Raw genomic sequence first — 19380 nt, forward strand, 5'->3', positions numbered from 1 at the left:
AGAGAGGAAGGAGGAAAGAGGATTCTACGTCACAGAGGTGTAACACTGGCGTCAGTGTAACACAAGGTGCTACCTCAGTACAGTATCATCCCCGAGATCCCCATTGCGATTGTAATAATGCGTGTGGGCGCAAAGCGAAGGTGAAACAACCGTTTCTGCGCGGAGCAGCATCGGTAGACACGCCGGGAACCCGCTGAAGGTACGTTAGCGCCGCCTGGATGTTAGCACCCCGGCTCCTCAACCGCCGCCGGTCAGTACCTCCCCCTATCACCCCCTCAACACCGGTGACCTATGCCGCTTGAAGGGAGCGATAACGTTAGCTCGTTTTCATTGATAACACTAGCAATGTAGCATGATTAGCGTGGCTACTCTCCCGCAGTGGTTAGACATGGCGAGGTTAGCTAGCTGGGTTTAAGGTCGTCTGGCTTGTCAAGCGTGTTGACGTTTCAGGTTGACAGTTGTTGGTGCCCCGCTTCTGCTCCTGCTGCTTTCGTGCATTTCTTCTGTGTATCGGTACTGTCAGCAGACTAAAACGGGTCAGTGGAGACAGAGAAGCCGCTACCAGGCCTGTTAATAAACGGTTGTAAGAGCGGTGGTGTCACTGGTACCAGCTAAGGCCCATTCATTGTTATTGTTTTGGTGCCGTAGACGTCAAATATTCACTCCTCAGGCTCGTTTGTCCTGGTATGGTGGAAATGTGACTCTAAATACGTAATATATAAACTTATACAATTATTAGTTCACTATTGCATTATATTATTGAATGCAGTTGTTGCATTTAAATATTTTGTAAGTAAGCTAATAATTAATGAGCCAATAGAGGAATAACATAGTATTTTACTATTATTTAGTTATATCATATATCCAATACATTCTCTTTCATTATTACACTTATTAAATTTTGTATTCTCTATATTTATACCCCCTTAGGTAATAACCTGCCATTGTGTTACACATTCTTACATTATGTAAAAAAAGATATACAACATTACATTGTCAGTTCAGAAATGTTATTACTCTATTGGCAAATTATTACATTGCTAAGAGCTGCAATTTTACCTGCAAAATGTTATAAACTGCAAACAATGTAATAATCAGCAATAGTACTTACACTTACTTACTGTAATAACTTATTTTGCTAATAGTTGAGGAGTTTTTTTTTAGTGAATAGTTTGAGGATATTGTGGACCAAACTGCAGCAGTGGGAACTGGTAGTTGCCAGCAGGATTCACATGCAGCGTCAAAAGATTTTTGAATGTTTTCAAGACATTTTGAAATGTTGCCAGTTGTTCCCAGTCTGGTTGTTAATCATGACTCTGATCAGATATTACTACATTATTGGCAGGTATTACATTATCAGCAGTAAAATGACAGTTTTTCAGTCAAGGAGAAAATAGTTAATAAATGTGTTTCTGTTGCTGTGGAAGGAGCTGTCTGAGCTCCTGAGATTATGTCCTGAAGATATATGAGGATATAATTATGATGACATCATCACATGTACTTCATCTTGGGTGTTAGGATTGCAAATGTACCCCAAAAAACAAAAAAATGAGGCCCTACTGATATTCAGCAAAATACATTTTGAGAACATTTGCTCTGTCTCCATGAAATTTGGACTCGAGCATCAGAGTTCAGCTTTGTCTAACACTGATTGTGCAGATGTGCTCAGTCGACCAATAGAAACACAGAGGCACAGCGTGGAACTGGCAGTACAATGTTACATTGCTAGACTGCTGCAGAAGTGCCGTGTTAATATTTGCTTTCTTTTTGTTAATCTGTGGCCATTCATAGCGTTTCTGTGTCTGCTTGTGTTGTATTTGCAGCATGTAGAATGTTTTTCTGAGCTTCCTTGTGTGTGTTGTAGTGCAGAGTATTTTTCAAGTGTATGCAAGCATGTGTTTGTATGTGTTTTGCATGTGCTGTTCTCCGGTGTACTTCGCTCTCGATGTGAACAAACAAAATACCAAATTGATACCCAATTATTTTCAAATTGTTACAGCTGAAATTTCTTGGAATCGTCCAAAATAAAAAAAAAAATGTTGTGATCGTGTATTCTGAGCATAAAGCTTTCTGTAGAGCCAGAGGTGATGGATTACCTTTCACTGGAGGTTGAAAAAAGGCTCCTGTAACTCAAAATTATTATTTTTTTCCCGACCACAAGCCCTGTCCTGAATGGACGAGGTATGTGTAGTTTGTGTTTGTTGTGTCTGTGTTTTTCGATCAACCCAATGTTACACAGCTGACAGGAACTTAGCCTGGTCACATACGTAGTAATATAATACTACTTACAGTGAATTAGCTGAGGATTTTATCACCAGTTCATATTTGTTTTTTGATCTTACTGACTGATTACATGGAAGATTGATGAATATTTAATGTCTATATGTGTGTGTGTGACATTACAAGTTAGAGTTGCTTGATTAAATTAAGTGTAAAGATCATTGAATACATTTAAGGATATACATTGAGCATTGTTTTATGTGAGAATTTTGTGATTATGTTGGATTGCATTCGCTACTCAGGAGTCATTTTAGTCCATTTTATCAAAGAAATAAATACACACCTTTCAGATCATAGGCAGGGGATTTGCTCAGTAGAGCCGCTTCAATGTTCCCTGAGTTACTAAGAAGAACTTAGAAATCTTGTGTGATTGATGTTATTTCCAGTATGAGGCAGTACAGAATGTGGTCTCATACATAGCATGCAAACCATACACCACAAACCATTATCTTCGACTGTTGTGAAAAAGATCCCATCTAAAACCTGTTTTATAGGAAACACCCAGTTCTTCACACCCCATACACACCTTTAGTTCTTTCAAACTGACAAATAAGTCAGTGCAGAACTGAAGTGGGATGGGAGTTTGGATCCACACATGAGCGTTTAGATTTATGAACTGCTGTTGTGTTGAGCTGCATTGTGTGTGTGTGTGTGTGTGTGTGTGTGTGTGTGTGTGTGTGTGTGTGTGTGTGTGTGTAGTAAACAACAAAACATTAGGAAAGAAAGACCTCAAGCTCATCTGTTTGCATATGGTGTTATCATTACGGGCATAGCAGGGGGCTCCCCTGAATTCCTGGAGCTATTGACTTAAAACTACACATTAGCACTATTCCTCATGCTTTGTAAGCAAACAAAATATATCAACGTCCTGTTGTTAAAATGGAGTAGTGCTCCAGTAAAGTATGATGGTAAATTTCCATTACGAGATAAGATAAACTGTGCAAGAAAGTGACAAGAACGCAAAACATTCTCAACAAGCAATCAGAGGCAACAGTAGCTGTAACTCCTAAAAACGCTGCCAACCTGAAAAAGTAATATTGTGATTGTATACAGTATTATGATGTATTAAACAAATCTTATCATAAGTGTTCTTGCTTTGGTTATCGTAAGAAAAAAAAATTCACACAAATGGCCAACAGCATCCTTGCATAAAAAAACCAACCTTTGTGCAGTGCTGGTTTTTTTCAAAATAACAAATATTACTAGATTAAATAAATAGCTATTTTATTAATCATGCAACACTAATTCTGTTGTACATTAATTTCAGATACATTACACATAAGTGTAGTGTTTTATACCAGTATAACTGCATCCCTTTTATCTTTTTATTCTCTATGTGTGAAAGTGGATTGTGGCTTGAAATGAAACTGCTGAGGCTTTCAGAAAAGAGTGAGGCTTAGAATGCTATTAATATTTTGCATTTGGAACAGGCTTACATTTTCAGTTTTTATGCCTAAGTCCACACTGGAATAGTAGAAGTCAGACAAACACAGTAAATCGCGTTGTGTTTGTGCTGCACTTTATTATTCAACAGGGTGGTGTGACTTCAAATCCTCAGCAGTTGTAGAGTGGCACCAGGTCATTTTGACAGGATACTTATGGAATATTTGAAATATAGGTGTAAATATATGGTAGTAGTATTTTACAAAATCTGGTTCCTGTTTTTGGTACTAGACTGGCAGCAGCTGTGTTGACGGATCTGGTAGGCTGTAGTTACCACATGATTCAACGGACTTTCACTGGGGCTGAACATATCAATAGTGCTTGTACTTTTGGAACACTCGTGCTAGCTTTTACTGAAGTGCTGGGCAATAGGAAGAGGAACCGAGATGGACTTTTGCTTCTGTTATTTGCTTCTGTTACACAGGTAGTTTCATTTTTAGTGTAGGGAGGTAAGCACCTTCAGACCAGTACTACTCTTTTTTTCCCCCTTTCCAGCATGCATTAGCCTGAGAACCCTTGATGTGATGTGGTCCGCATGTACTCACTTATTACATCCAATACTAGCGAGTCATTTTAAAGTAAGCCCAAAACCTCCCTGCTCTGACGTCAAGAGGCCATGGCTTTGATACTGTTCGCTGGACAGGTACCTTACCTGTGTTCTCAATCTGCTTTAATCTCAATCAATTAAGATGTTTACCTTGTCTTAAGGTGCAAGGTCAAAGTGCGATGGCTAGGTCAGATGGTTGGGAGATGATGTGAAACACTCACAGTTCTGTTTTTGACAGAGTTGCTGGTGTGTTACGTGTATTGACCTGGACGAAGTTCAAAAAAGCAAAAGCGTTTTTGTGTGTTTGTCATGTTGATAACTTAAAATGTGTAAACATTATTTATATACACTGTCCTTTACATTATTCATGGACATATTTCATTGCGCCGGTACGGGCATAGAAATTGCTTTATGTTTATAACTTGATTAAATTTACTTTGAGGGAGGTGACCCACTCATAAGCCACTTCAGTAAAGGGTGTTAATGTAATCTTATTACACAGAGATCAAAAACAAACACTTCAGTAGCTCTCGCAGAAGTAACTTCGTCATTATGAGGACGACATAGGAAGTGTTTGGCTTAGTAATTGTGGAAAATTTTGGAATTGTGAGTATTAACCAAACTATTTACTCTGTGTCTCAACACAATATTTTTAAGCCAGCCTCTTGCTTACAGTGAATTGTAAACACTACTTTTTGTACCTTTACTATGAGGCTGGCTAATTACAAATTATTCATATTAGACCGTTGAGTCGTACTGATCTCTTAAGAATTCAGATAAATGTTAATGGTAATCTGTGGCTTGTTGATAACTTCCTGGACAGTTTCACCTGCAGTCGTCACATGCACAGACTTCCAGATTTGCTAGATCAAGAGATGCACCGATTGATGGAGGACATTGTCACAGCAGCAGGTGTAATTAATAATATTGATTATGGCTCGGCATCAAGTACGTTGGCTCACTGGAATGGCCGTGATACACATAATAGAACTGGGCCATAATTAGTGTGATCAGTTACACCCGTGTTTACCCTGCAACAACTTGTCAAGACGGGCCTATCAGCTTAGTGACTCATCAACACCTACAGTAGCGCCACAGCCCCAACACATGCTAATGAGATTGTCACCGGCATGCTAATGAAGACACGTGTATTATAAATTGCAAGCTTTGTAAGTCCACAATGAGTGTCAGAGCAACAACCATGACAATCTTTGGAGCTAGAGCACTTATTCGGACACTAAAAGTACCATCTCCCTGCTGAACATGATTAATTTGGAGAAGCTGGAAAAGGTAGACGAGCTAAAGCTACCAGCCAGTTGGTGTTAGAAAAGTAGAAATATTGCACCTCATTTGTAGTCAGACCTGATGCAGTTTTCATTGCAAGATTTTTATTTACTGCAATTTGTTTTTTTTTGTTGTTGTTTTGTTTTTTGTTTTTTATACCATTTTTGTTTTATTTCTTTAAACTCCAACCTTTCCCTCACACTTTATCTGTGTTGGTGAGAGATAAGCTGTTTGTTTATGCTGTAAATACTGTTGTTTGTCTCGGAGAGAAAGACACAAATTGACCAAAACTGAAATTGACAGATTGGAGGGGAAAAAAAGGGAATTAGATTTTGCTAAGAAAGTAGCTATCTCTGCATCTCTACTGAGCACTTCTTATTATTGGAACATCAGTTTTGTGTCTGACTAAATCCATTTGGTGATTTAAGATAACTTTGATGTCTTTTTTAGTGCAGTGTCCAAGATAAAAGGAGATTTAAAGGGGGTAAAATGACCCAATGATGAATGTGACAGTTCTCAGTTCTTCATGTACTGAAAAGATGCATCTCAATAAGGTCCCTTTAGTGTGCTGAGAATTGTTATATTATGTGTGGTAGCAATTTAAAAATACTTCTTTCCTTTTGGACTGTTTTAGACAGTTTTCATCATGCAAACTAGTTAGTAACAGGGTATTCCAGTACCTGCATAGCAAACACAGATCGCACCCACAGAGGAATATGATGGGTAACAATGTAGCAGTAGCTTGTTTTGACTCATTCACATCTCCTCCTGTGAGGTTACCCCTTCGGAATGCAAGCTTTTGCTGGTGTAGCAAAATGATGTAAAAAGGAGGTCAAGATGAAATGAGCAGGCAGGTGAGGAAGTTGATCATGATAGGGGAAGTGAGGTCATGTTCTTGTTCTTCATCTAAATCTTCCCGTGTGTGAAATGTGAATTTCTTTCTTCTCTGGCTAATTTTTTTTTTTTGTCTTTACTTTTCAGACTGCCCCACTGCCGCAGCTTCTAGATGGGTGAATCGGGCTCACGCCGTTCCACACTTGTTTCCCGCCTGCCAATATTTAGGCGCAGCAGCAGTAAGAGGCAGGAGTCTCTCCCTTCCTCTCCATCTTCAGGTGGAAATGGTGTTCACACATCATCACCCTCCAGCACCAACTCCAGTTCCGGGAGTACTGGGAAACGTCGAAGCCTTTTTCGCACTCCATCCCTCAGTTTCACAGGGAAACGAAACAGTCATCCTCGTGTCCAGCCTATTAACTTAAACCTCACTCCTCCGCTGACACAAAGTTCAGATGCAAATGGTAACAGTCAGCAGACAATAACAACATCAGTGTCCGCAGGGTTTAGCGAAGGTGGTGAACGTTCCAAGTCAAGGCACTCATTTGGTTTTGGAAGCCACAAGCAAAAGAAGATCACACGGTCTCAGACGGAGGATTTTGTCAAAGCTTCATCCTCCTCTTCCACAACCAATCGAAATGTGTTCATCAACTGCATCAGTGGCTCAGGAGCCAATGAAGGTGACGACTCTGGCATCCTTGAAGATTACAGTGGAGGCAGCAGTAACAACAAACGCTCATCACGTCAGAAGAAGCAGCTGCTGCCCAAATCTATCTCAGCTCACCACCGCTTCTCTCGGACCTCCGACCACCACAGACCTCCAGAAGTGAATTTGGACCCTCCAAGCTCCAGCACTGTAGTTCCAGGATCAGGGGGGCTCACTCCAGGTTCAGGAGGGCTCACCCCAGGGTCAGGGGGGCTCACCCCAGGTTCAGGGGGGCTGACCCCAGGGTCATGGACAGGGGAGCTGCTTTGCACTGGTGGTGAGAGCTCACTCCAGTCCCCCATGATATCTGAAGACCGTACCACAGCCATCACCCCTTCAGAATTTATCCCCATCACAGAAGATTCTGTATCTGAGGTTGATGCCCTTCCCGCTCCCAGCCCTGGATCTGGTTTAGCCCCAGGACCTGCCTTAGCATCTGGGCTAACTCCTGACCTAGCTCCCCCTGAACTCCCACCTGCTCCAGAGAGCTTCAGTGTGGCCGTCTCTACCTCACAGGTAGTGCCTCTCATTGTCTGTCAAAATCTTTTTAACTGCAGGAATAAAATGCCCTGAATAGAAATATAATCTTTGTCTCGAAAGAAGTTGGAACATTTTGACGAGTATGCAGAATGGTCTGAACAGTAGACCTTTTGGCTTGTAAATACATCTATTGAGAAAAAAGGGATCAGGATGCTTTGGTGCTTTTGGTGCTTCAGAAGTCAACAATGCAGTATAACTGCAGGTGCCCTTGGATGTCAAGAACAAAAACTACAGTGGAGCAATATTTATGAACACAGAGTGGAATGTGTGAAATATGTCGTAAAAATTGAGCACCGGGCATGAAAAGTACTTTTATTGAAAGAGCTGAGGCATAAAAAAACCAATGCATGTCTGCAAACTGCCCTTCACATTTCACACCCTTGTGCTTACAACTTTACTTTCTTCAAGCAGTTTATTCTTTTTTATTTTCCTGATAGAAGAGGGAACTTGAAAAGGAAACCTATGAAGTACAAAGATGTTCTACAGCTATTAAGAGTAAATATTCCAGCTAAATATGCATGTTTTACTGCCTGAGGTTGTCAGTCATCTACTGTCTCTGTAAACTTTTACTGTTTCTCGTTATTTCATTAATATATTTTGAAATGACAGGACAACAAATTGTTCTTTCACTAAATCAAATATATTCTTTTTAGGTTTTCTTCACCCCTGCCCAGTCCAATGCTGAAAAACCTTTACTCCCTGATACCAGCACAGCCAACAACACGGATTACGAGACTGCCATTTCCCTCTCAGAGCCAGAGACAGCTGTGCCCTGCCTACCTCCGCAGGAACAATCGCTGGAGGAGAGGAAAGAGAGGAAGGAGGAGAGGAAGGCAGCGAGGGGAGGGGTATCAGCGAAGGAAAGGAAGGAAGCGGTGGAGGAGAGGAAGACAGGTTACTACACAGAGACCACAAGTGAGAGCGAGGCGTGTGTGGTACGCAGCGAGGGTTGTCACTCTAACCCTGAGCAGTCGGAGAGGAGAACGAGACACACACTCTCTTTTCAAGAAAGGGGAAGCTTCTGTGGCTGCCATGAACCCAGATCCTCTCACTTGAGGAAACCACATGCAGGTATGAAAGTCTCCCACACACAATAACAGCTGCAGTGTACAGTGTGAGTCACTGGCCCAGGTTGATTTTGGAGGTTAACTGGGGAAAACAGGAAGACACACACTTCCCTCTCATACTAGTTTTGGCATATTTTTGTGATGATGGCAGCAACAGTATTCTTACAATGCAGTAATGTGTCCTTATTATTTGCTTGTGTTTTATATCGTTTTATGGTGATTTTTATTTCACCAATCAGCCTGTATTCTTTATAGAACATTTTCAGTTAAATTGGGTGAGACAAGGAGAAAAGGGTTGACATCAATGTTATGGTTAGGAAGTATTTGTTTAAGACCACATGTGTGTGTGTGTGTGTGTGTGTGTGTGTGTGTGTGTGTGTGTGTGTGTGTGTGGAATGCACTTACATCTGCCCTGCAGTTTATCAGAAGTTTGCGTAAAAAAAAAAAAATTAACATTCTGATTAATAGCAGATGGGTGGCAGGTGGTGAAATAACCCATCATTAATGCACCACCTGGGCAACACTATCTTCTTGTGTCTGTGCGTGACAGCAGCCTTGCTGGACTGGCTGGCTTGTGGCCTGTGGTGTCCACCTTGACTGTACCCTGGATCTTTCAGTCCACTCAATAACAGGACAAAATGTTTGTCTGTTTTCAAATTCATCTTTAACTTGTCGCTCTCTTTGTCCATTCAGTGTATGCCTGTATGACTGAAGAGCATTACCATTTATTCATTCTTGATTGAGTTTGGGACCAAAACTTGACTAATCATGACTGAAGGGCTTCATAAAGGGAATTCATTTAAATACTAGAATATGAAAAGCTGCTTTGGGATTAAGTTTAAAACACACTATTAGGGCTTACTAATAATAAATAAAAAAGACCCGTTTCACTCAAATTAATTCTTTCTTTATATATTTTTCTTTCCTCCAGCATCTCTGTGTAGCAGTGTTAGCCCCTACCATGAGGTGATGCGGTTGGAAAGGCGTCTGCGCTCCTCATCTGAGGGGGCTGGTGGTCCTCGTATCCATGGAAACCACAGAGATGCCCCGGGTGTGGAGGGATGTGGTCTGCTGAAACACAGGAACAACTCCTCATCATCCAAACTAGGAAGTCTGGTAAGCCTGTGGCTGAATGTGTATTTATGTGTGCGCGAAGTTGTCCGTTAGTGCTAAGGCTCGAGATAATATCAGGATTCTCCATCTTTTCCTTTAAAATTAATGACAGTAGCGTGTAGGTCATGCTCAGTCATCAATAATCATACTTTAGGTGGTGTTAATGGTGCGTGTAAGAAATGCGGAGCTTGTTTCTCCTCTGTGATTGCTCTGGGTTAGAGTGTTTCCATTGTAATTAAGGTGTTAAAACATTCAAGATTAGCGGAAACATATAACGGAACAATGCTTAACTGCCCTGATCCTAGAGAGAGAGACACACACACACACACACACACACACACACACACACACACACACACACACACACACACAGATATACTCGTGTTCATTCTGCGACTTCGTAGTTTATTGTGTGTCACTTCCTCCAATTAATGTGCTGTGCTGTTTTAGGGCAGTAATAAATTGCCCAGCATTTAATAAATGAAATAAAAACTCATTGGAGACAATACGTCTTAAACACAATGAACAAGAGGGTACCAGTGGTTAGTAACCTTGAGCAAGTCTGTGTCCGTATGTACTCTGTGTGTGTCGTCATACTTGTGTCTTCTCCCCCACCGAGTTTCCTTGTTGGTAAAAGCTTCATATTCTTTTGTGAATGACATTTTGTTCGTTAGCTGAAGCTGTTTGAGACATTGTGCCCATCTTTGCTTGTGCATGCTGGAGCTACATATATTCATTTTTGAACAGAATTTCAGAGTGTGACCATTATGTTGCAATTTTTGACCACTTTTGCTGACAGCAAAACTAACCTTTATAACCAGGTGTTTCAGAGTGACTTGCAAATATGCCTCTGGCTGTATGAAACCTTGAGATGGAGAATCAACACAATGTGATGGAGATAGTCAAATCACCATCTCAGCTGGAGGCTTTTCTGCTCAAACTCCTGCTCAGACCATCCTGCTCACAAACGTGTGATGTCTTTCCAGTAAGATTAGCAAGCTAAGAGACAGAGTAGCATTGTAACAAGGCACAAAGGGATGTGTATTCCCAATTATGATGTGGAGCTCACAGGCTGCTCACTGCACCACAGGATGAGGATGCATCCCAATCAGATGCCCAAACCACCTCTATGGAATCATCTCGAAATGAAGAAGCCCCTGCTCTACTCTAACTTCCCTCCAGTTGTCTAAACTCCTCAACCTCTCTCCAAGGCTAAGCACAGCCACCAGGCGGAGGAAACTAATTTACTCCTTCCCATCCTGGCATAAGCTTCCCCAAGGAGGCTGAGCATTGTGATTCCCCCTGTAATTGGAGCATAACCTCAGGCCCCCCTTTTCTAAAAATGGGTATCACTACCCTAGTCTGCCAGTCCACAGGCACTGTCCCCAACCTCAATGAAATATTGAAGAGGCATGGCTACAAAATCCAGAGTCTTCCGCCTCTCTGGGTAATCTTAACCACAACTGGTGCCTTTTGACCAAGGAGCCTCCACCTTTATCCTCCAGCAGGGTTATGAGCAGGTCATCCTCAGTGTCATATAACTCTGCCTAAAAACCTCTTTCCATGTGTTTTTAAGTATGTGAATATACTTTGTAGTAACTTATTTCCATACAAATAATACATTTGTAAATATTTTGGTCAAATCAGCAAAATCCTGCATCCCCAAAACAGCCCAATGTGTCATTACCTCCCTAGTGGAGGTAATAAGTAAAGAATTGGTTTGCAATGACAAACATCACTTATTTGTTGAAATCACGGATATAAACTGTAAAATATCCATGTTTGGAAAAGGCAGGTCGTGTTTACCTGAGTCTTTGGGGCGCTTATTCAATTTCTTATTGTTATTTTGATAACCCTTGGGGAAGCAGCGAGATATTTATTTTAGCAGCACATTTGTTTTTTTCACAGCTTTCTCAGGATAATAAGGTGGCAGGCTGACAGTGATTGCATTCACTTCCAGTTGACAAAATAATAATGCAAGACACTCCAGAGATTGTCTTTTATCTAAAATACAAGCTGAACAACTTTTGAACATGCACTCAAGTTTCTTCATGCACCAGGTTCATTAACATGCATTATATGGAAAAATGTTCAACTGCAAATCATTTTTACTTTGATTTGTTTCTTGTGCATATCAAAAAATTACTGTCAGCTTGCTTGTTAGACATCGATACACTGCAGAGTGTCTCATGTTCTCATATCATCCAGGCTGATGGGTTCCTTGTAAAGCCTGGATAACCATACGTGACACTTGTATTAATTATACAACAGATAATGATTCTCACTTCCTCTCCCAGACATTGTTTATATATGCCACGATCAGACAGTCGTTGGATTCTAAAATGAAAAACAATAAAAATGTGTGCTAATGGAGGCCTACACTGAATGCTCATTTAGCCCAGATAGGGGATATAGAAGCCAGTGCAAAAAGAATCACATTCAGTGTCCTCAGCTCCATGCTTTTTTCTGAGATTAGGTGTCCCCTTACGGTTCAGACTTCTCTCACTATCGATTCTCACGTTTAGAATCCTTCATGTTTTCACAGAAATCCCGAAGTGTGACTCTCGCTTTTTTGATCAACTGTTCATAAATCTCCTTCTTTTGGTTCAGTATGTCTCCGCAACCTTCCCAACATAGTTTTCCCCAAATAAGATATTTGATTCTGGTGACAGATGTTCGATCTCTGCCAAAATATCTGTGTTAAAATGTGCGTGTTACCAGGACGTGTCATTTCAGCAGGTTCTCTACAATAAAACCTCAATATCTCGGCTGAATGCTAGTTGTCAAAAACCTTCCTGGACGGTGAACCACTTTACAGACTCAGTCTCAACAGCAGTTGAGTCTTCCATTCATTGCTGATAAAACGTAATTTTTGTAGGATATCATCCATACTAAAACATGTTGGATTGAGTCAAATATCCCAAAGAGTATCCTGTAAATAAGAAGCATAGTCTGATATTGCAGATGATCAGAAAACCTTCTGTCTTTTATGGGAATAGGAGCATGTTCACATGCATTTAAACAGCCTCCAGAAGAATGCAATCATTCAGTGTCCTTATTATCTAGCTGGTTGTGTTTACTATATGAAGAAAATGTGTTTTTAAAATTCTACATGTACTATTTTTTTTAAAGCACGCTGACAGTGTAGAAGAAACTATTACATTGGTAAATAAACCAGAATAGAATGAGCTGAAGGACAAAGAGGGAATTGAATTGACTTCTTCTGGTCTGAAACATGATGGAACCTTTTCTAGGGGTTTTTGATTTTATTTATTTTCTTTATTCAATTTGGATTCAGATTTCTTTTTTTAAATTTCACTCTCGACTTCTAGTTTACAATTATAGTGGTAATTGTACATTTAGAAACTCCAAAATTACAAATAGCCTGGGAGGATCTCCCATTTCACAGAAAATTAATAGTTTTCCAAGTTTCAATCCTCTTTGAAAATACGATATAAACCACATGACGGCATACTCTGGAGCTCACAATGCCTCTCCTGTGTCCTTTTAGACAGTGTTTGAATGTCAGTGTGAACTGATTAATATGATCTCACCGCTAATCCAGGCAAAGATACAAGACACCACACTCATGTAGTATTTGCTGATTGGATGTCTCCATGGCTGAAATATACAGTTCTACATTACACTGTCACGTTTTTTTTTCTACCTTTCCTCTCAGAAAGCTTCCCAAATAATAACTGATAATTCTTTTCATTTGAAGACAACACTAGACTTCTTTTAAGGGTAGATATTCTTTATTAATTGTGGAAAAACCTGAAAAAGTACTGATACTGGATTTTGTAGGGCAGAAGCAGACAAGACAGGAAATGACATTGGATGGGTTGTGAGCATAAATTGAGGGAGCAAGGCAAGTGGTCGTACAACCGTAATCAAAATGTCTTATTTGAAAAAGGTTTATAGACATGCAGATGCCTTCCAATATGTCCTTGTTAAGCACTTAATCTTTTAGAAATCGTTTTCACGTCAAGACTACATATTGCGGATGTAGGAAATGTAGGTATCTGGCTCTAAGTTATGACTGCAGTTATATTTTCTGCCTCGGTAGTCTGAGTCACATCACACCCTAATAAAATTGTACTCATTACGATATGTGATAGGAATCCTGCATTGAAATATGCACTGACAGTCAGCAGTAGAAAGCATTCAGATTTATTTGTCTCTCAGATTTAAAATGGCATTGTTTATTGAATTTGAAAAGGATGTCTGCTTTGGTTTTGGATGAGTGATTATACTGTATTGATAGAAGTAGATAACAAATGCCCGGTTATGAATGTATGGGTACAAAAAAAAAGTTTCCCCTTCATGTATCTTTCATTCAAGAATTGGATTTGGGATTTGACAAGACATTCAATCCTTTATCCCCTCAGGCACATTGTAAACACAACTGGCTGTGAAGAGTCTGCTCAGACAGAATGAAAGTAATTTGTCAGTCCGTATACTTCACATTGCCAGAAGCCAAAATACCTGCCTGCAAAGCCAAAAATCTCTCTCCCTTGTCCTAAAGTGCATTTACTACCCTAAAGCCCCGGATAAATGTAATGTTCATCGACAGCATATGTGATTTCCACTGTGTGAACAGAAACCTTTGGTTCTATAAAGACAGAAAGAATCTCTCTCTTTTTTTTTTTCCTCCCTTACCCCTGTTGTGGATGTCATTCTGCTCCGCACTTAAGAAATGGAGCCATCTTTTAATGAGACCCGAATCTGATATTATCTCTATTAACTCAAGGATTATACTCACTCAGATCACATAACCGAGGTAAAAAGGTGACATCTCTGGGTTGTAAAATCATATTAACGCATTTCTGTGGTTAGAGGGGCACATTAAAATGGGTAATTTAGCTTCAAATGAAGTCTGTGTGCAGTAGTATCACACGGTATTGGTCTTCATTCCTTTTCCAGTACATTGCAAGCTATTAGCTTTAATGCCTGAAATGAGGCTTTTTTGTTCAATTGCTTTACCCTGAAATACAGTCTGGTATTTTTCTGATGTTTACTGCAGTGAACATCTCCTGAAAAACAGTTCTATGATTCTCCACAGTCCCACCCACCACACAGCAAGTGCCTCTAACAGATATGTTTCTTTATCTATTCGTTTATTTAGCTGTATAGCAGTCCCTCTTTGTCTCTCATGTGTTGTACATATTGAGGGTCGTGTTCCAAGATGAGAGATCGATACAGAGTGTGGCCATGATGTTTTAGTCCAAACAGCAATGATGAAAGCTGAACGCAGTTGATTATTGGATTTTTGGGTCCACTGGCTTCTGCAGATACTCAATCAGACTGGTGCATAGTACCATTGGGCTCTTTATGTTTCACTTTGGGATGAGGTTTTTGTTTTATTTTTAGTGCACAAAAATTCAGGCAAAAGCTTTCAACCCATTGCAAATATTTTCAAAAAACATGACACATGACAACACTGATAAATCCTTTTGGGCCCCTTCTGATATGAAAGCATCACACTGAAACAGAATTTCTAGTTTTCTGATTTCAGTCACACTCATTTCACACCTTTCTCCCAGGTTGGAAATGAAAGTGATTGGTGTAAAACTGCTTTTTATCTCACTTTTTACCAAGTCAAGGCTATTTATACAGTGGTCCACTGAATTATTTGCCACACCTTATAATAAAACATCTTTTTTTGGGGGGGGCAATGGACTCCCCTTTGATGACCATCAGATGGCAGTATTGACTTTTAGAATTTAACTGAACCAAACGGCACCTCATCTTACTGTACCCTGGTAGTCTCCTGATGATATTCTGGACATGATGGTATTTTTTAAAATTTAAGACTCATTTAGAGATGTTTATACTTGAGAAAATCTTCACTTATTGTTAAATATCACATTTCAGAGAGTTTGAAATATGGGCACTAAGTAAATTTAGGGGACACTGACAGGACAATTACTGTTACTTAATTACTGTTTTATGATTGTTTCCAGTTCGCCTTGATTAGAATTGATTAGTTATCTTGATTGGTTAACATTTGTAAGGAAATGCTTTTTTTGGAGAGTTTTATTCACCATGTTCAATATGCGGTCTCTTCACTGTAATGGAACTTTTGTTTGGATGGCATGGCTCAGAGGTAGAGTGGCCGTCTAGCAACCGCAGGGTCGCTGGTTCAATCCTCACTTCCTCCCTTCACCATGTCCAAGTGTGCTTGAGCAAGACACTGAACCCCTAATTGCTCCTAATGGCCCTGTGATGGACTGGCGACCCGTCCAGGGTGAACCTCGCCTCTTGCCCAATGTCAGCTGGGATAGGCTCCAGCCCCCCCATCCCTCCCTGCGACACATAAGCTATATAGAAAATGGATGGAATTTAGACAAATACGTTGGAGCATTTATTTTGTACAATGATTTTCTTCTTAACCGCATAACTCAGTAATTGGCTGCTTCTCTTTTTTAATTGTGAAACTGTTTTACTGCTTATGAATGTGTGGGCAAGATATTCCATCACCTAATAAAGATAAAATTGTTAGTATTGCGTTATTGCTTGTTAAAATGATGAAATCTTTCCTTCTGTTTTGAGCCATTTGGAATACTCGGATGAAAATCCATCCATCCGTCCATTTTCTACCACTTATCCTGTTAAAGGTTGTGGGGGGCTGGAGCCTATCCCAGCTGGCTTCGGGCGTTAGCTGAGGTTCACCCTGGACAGGTCACCACTCCATCACAGGGCCAACACATAGAGACAGACAACCATTCACACTCACAGTCACGCCTACGGTCAATTTAGAGTATCAATCAGCCTCGTCCCCTCTTGATGTCTTTGGACTGTGGGAGGAAGCTGGAGTACCAGAGAGAACCCATACAGGAACAGGGAGAACATGCAGACTCCACACAGAAAGATCCTGTGCCCAAGCCAGGGCTCAAACCCAGAACCTTCTTGCTGTGAGGTGACAGTGCTGACCACTGCACCACTGTTTCCACCCTGGGGGTCTATTGAAAATAATGAATGTGCAGACAAAATTGTATTAAAACTATTCCAATAAAAATATAGTGAAAAATCTGCATCAGTTTAAGATATTTTAAAGTATAAATGAATAAACAATTCCTCATATGTGCTTTTAAAGGCATGCTTTTAAATACTTTTATAAGTTTTTGTGGTTTTGTGTTTTCTCTGTAGGATGTTCTGAATAATCTGGGTTCCTCTGAGCTGGATGAAGATGATCTCATGCTAGATCTGGACCTGTCTGACGATCAGCGACATCGACATGGTAATATTTATTCACAGCTTAACATCTGCATTGCTGCGCATAAATGTTTACGACTTGTGACTGGTGAAGCTTAGAACGAGCTGTGATGATAACAAATCTTTTTTTTTTCTCACATAATCAAGCAAGCATCTATATTACAATTGTTGGTAAATGTCCAAGAAAGAAGATAATTGCATAATGCAGCGAATGTAGAGAAGGTTGAATAATGAGTTTAACACTTAGAGCAGCTATGTTAAAGACATGATTTGCTATTTTTACCCACTGAGGGTGAAACGTGTCTGATGTTCTGTTATGTGGTCGTAAACAGAGGGAAAACGAGATATTCCAAATGAAGTTTATATACCTCATTATGCTTTCCCCCCTTTGTTTTCATCTCTTTGCATCCTCTGTGATTTTCTCTCGCTTTTCCTTTTCTTTTCTTTTCTTTAACTCTTCTCTCGCACGCCGCGTTGATCTTTCCTGACATTAAGCAACCTCTGTTCCGTCACCTTAAAACGTAAAGCTAGTCTTCTCTCTGGCTCTTTCGACATGTGCATCAACTGTGATGCACCTGCCTCATTTGCAGCAATCTATCTCCTTTGTTGTTTTGGCGTTTCCGTCGCACTCCTGACATGCCTCGTGGTTGAAAAATGATGTCAGTGTTGAATTGTTGCCTGCCATAGTGCCTTGTGGAGGAGCTAGAAAACATCCTCTTAAGACTTTCATGTGGTCATTAAATGTATTAGGATGGAGCTGCCTGTTTCACCACAGAGGGGAGACATAGCTAGTGGTCAAAATAGTGAATACTAAACATATTCATTTGCATGAAGTTGCCAGGGATGTCTGTCCTCACACCAAAATCCAACCACTCCTCCCCACTGGCCTGAGAGACCAAAACTTCGCAGTACACAAAATCCATCACAGGCATATTAGAGATATTTAATGTTTGATTGTTTGATATTATCATATCGGTGGTGTACTTACCATAACCATGGTAATGGTACTTACCACGTTTATATCTAAAAGCTGCCAGTCACGGCCTCACAAGCAATGAGTCCACACACTCTTCTCACTGTCTGAAACAGGATTTTGGGCTCCTACCCCCACTTCTAAAAGCCCATTCTGTTGTGATTGGCCAGCTGCTTAGAGTGTACTGGAAATGTTATGCCTGTACAATTATCATTATCAGGAACAGGTTATATTTCGGTGAAGCCTCCTGATGATGCATTCAAGTAAATCAAATCTTAACAGCCTGTTGAATCACAAGACAGCAGAGCAAGCTAGACAGCATCAAAATGACTGGGTTTTCATATTAAGTTGTTGGTGTATGAGCAGATTGTGAAAAATCCAGTATGGCTGCCACAGGAAGTTAACAACAGCTACTAATAAAAAAATAGAGATCCAGCTTAGATTATGTTACAAATGTGCTCGTTGGGATTTGGTAAAACAGCCCTTGAGTCACAGCACGGACAAGAACAGTCAAACACATAACAGATACAGTCTCTGCATCTGAACAGCGGTAAGTAAGAAAAACTACAAGCTCTCGCAGATCCAATAAATATCAGGTATCTCTATGTTTTCAGGCGCTCTCAAATCCCAAACGTTTGTTCCACTTTTTTTTATTCAAATTCTTCAAGCCACATGTTTGAATAGAGACATTTTTCCTTGGTGTGTGCTGTCAAGTTAAATGTGGCACATAGCACACATCCTCTGTTGATGTTGATACAGTTCGCCTTCGACTGAATGCTACATATTAATACACATCAAAGACACAAAATGTACACATGAACTTGGACAGTTGGGGGTTGGCTCAGGATGAAACATACATAGCTCAGCATGACACTGGGTAAACATCAGCACTAAAAAAAACAACTTTCATGTGTATGCTCAGATACTGAGGCTACGTGTCTGACTATGCATACATTGACAGGTTTCTTTAACCATCAGCTTGACACTAATCACGTCTGTAGCATGTCTAACTGTCTCTCATCTCGTGGATCTCTGAGTCAAATAATATAAATCTGCGGTTTGATTCAGCTATTTCTAGGCTACCTTCAAGTCCCAAATGGAAGGAGTATATTACAGTTGCAGTCAAGTAAAGTAAAACATTCAGCAGCACTGTGGAGTGGAAAATTTGGTTTTGGGTATAATAAACCAAATTTCCTTTGCCAATAGGGGTCGGACAGAATAGGGAGGGAGGGTGGGTTTGAACGGCGCATACACAAACACATGCACACACAGATTTAAAAGGTCTCAAAGGCCCTGGCTGATTTAGAGCAAAAGAAGGTACCATCATTAATAAACACCCTAACACACAAGTCCGCATGCTTAGTCATTAGACCTAATG

General features: G+C 40.3%; 1 protein-coding gene across 1 annotated transcript in view; it reads left to right on the forward strand.

Moving 5' to 3' along the window:
• Positions 1 to 19380, forward strand: part of ccser1 (coiled-coil serine-rich protein 1) — a 112383-nt gene continuing 93003 nt past the window's right edge. The window contains exons 1-5 of the mRNA XM_086206351.1: positions 1 to 199; positions 6536 to 7610; positions 8288 to 8705; positions 9633 to 9817; positions 16964 to 17054. Coding sequence (XP_086062477.1) covers positions 6561 to 7610; positions 8288 to 8705; positions 9633 to 9817; positions 16964 to 17054 — 1744 coding nt within the window. The 5' untranslated portion in view covers positions 1 to 199; positions 6536 to 6560. The remainder of the gene's footprint in view (positions 200 to 6535; positions 7611 to 8287; positions 8706 to 9632; positions 9818 to 16963; positions 17055 to 19380) is intronic.

Source organism: Aulostomus chinensis, chromosome 6 (assembly GCF_037954235.1).
Source record: "Aulostomus chinensis isolate RoL2024-O1b breed Wild chromosome 6, RoL_Achi_v1.0, whole genome shotgun sequence".
NCBI lineage: Eukaryota > Metazoa > Chordata > Actinopteri > Syngnathiformes > Aulostomidae > Aulostomus > Aulostomus chinensis.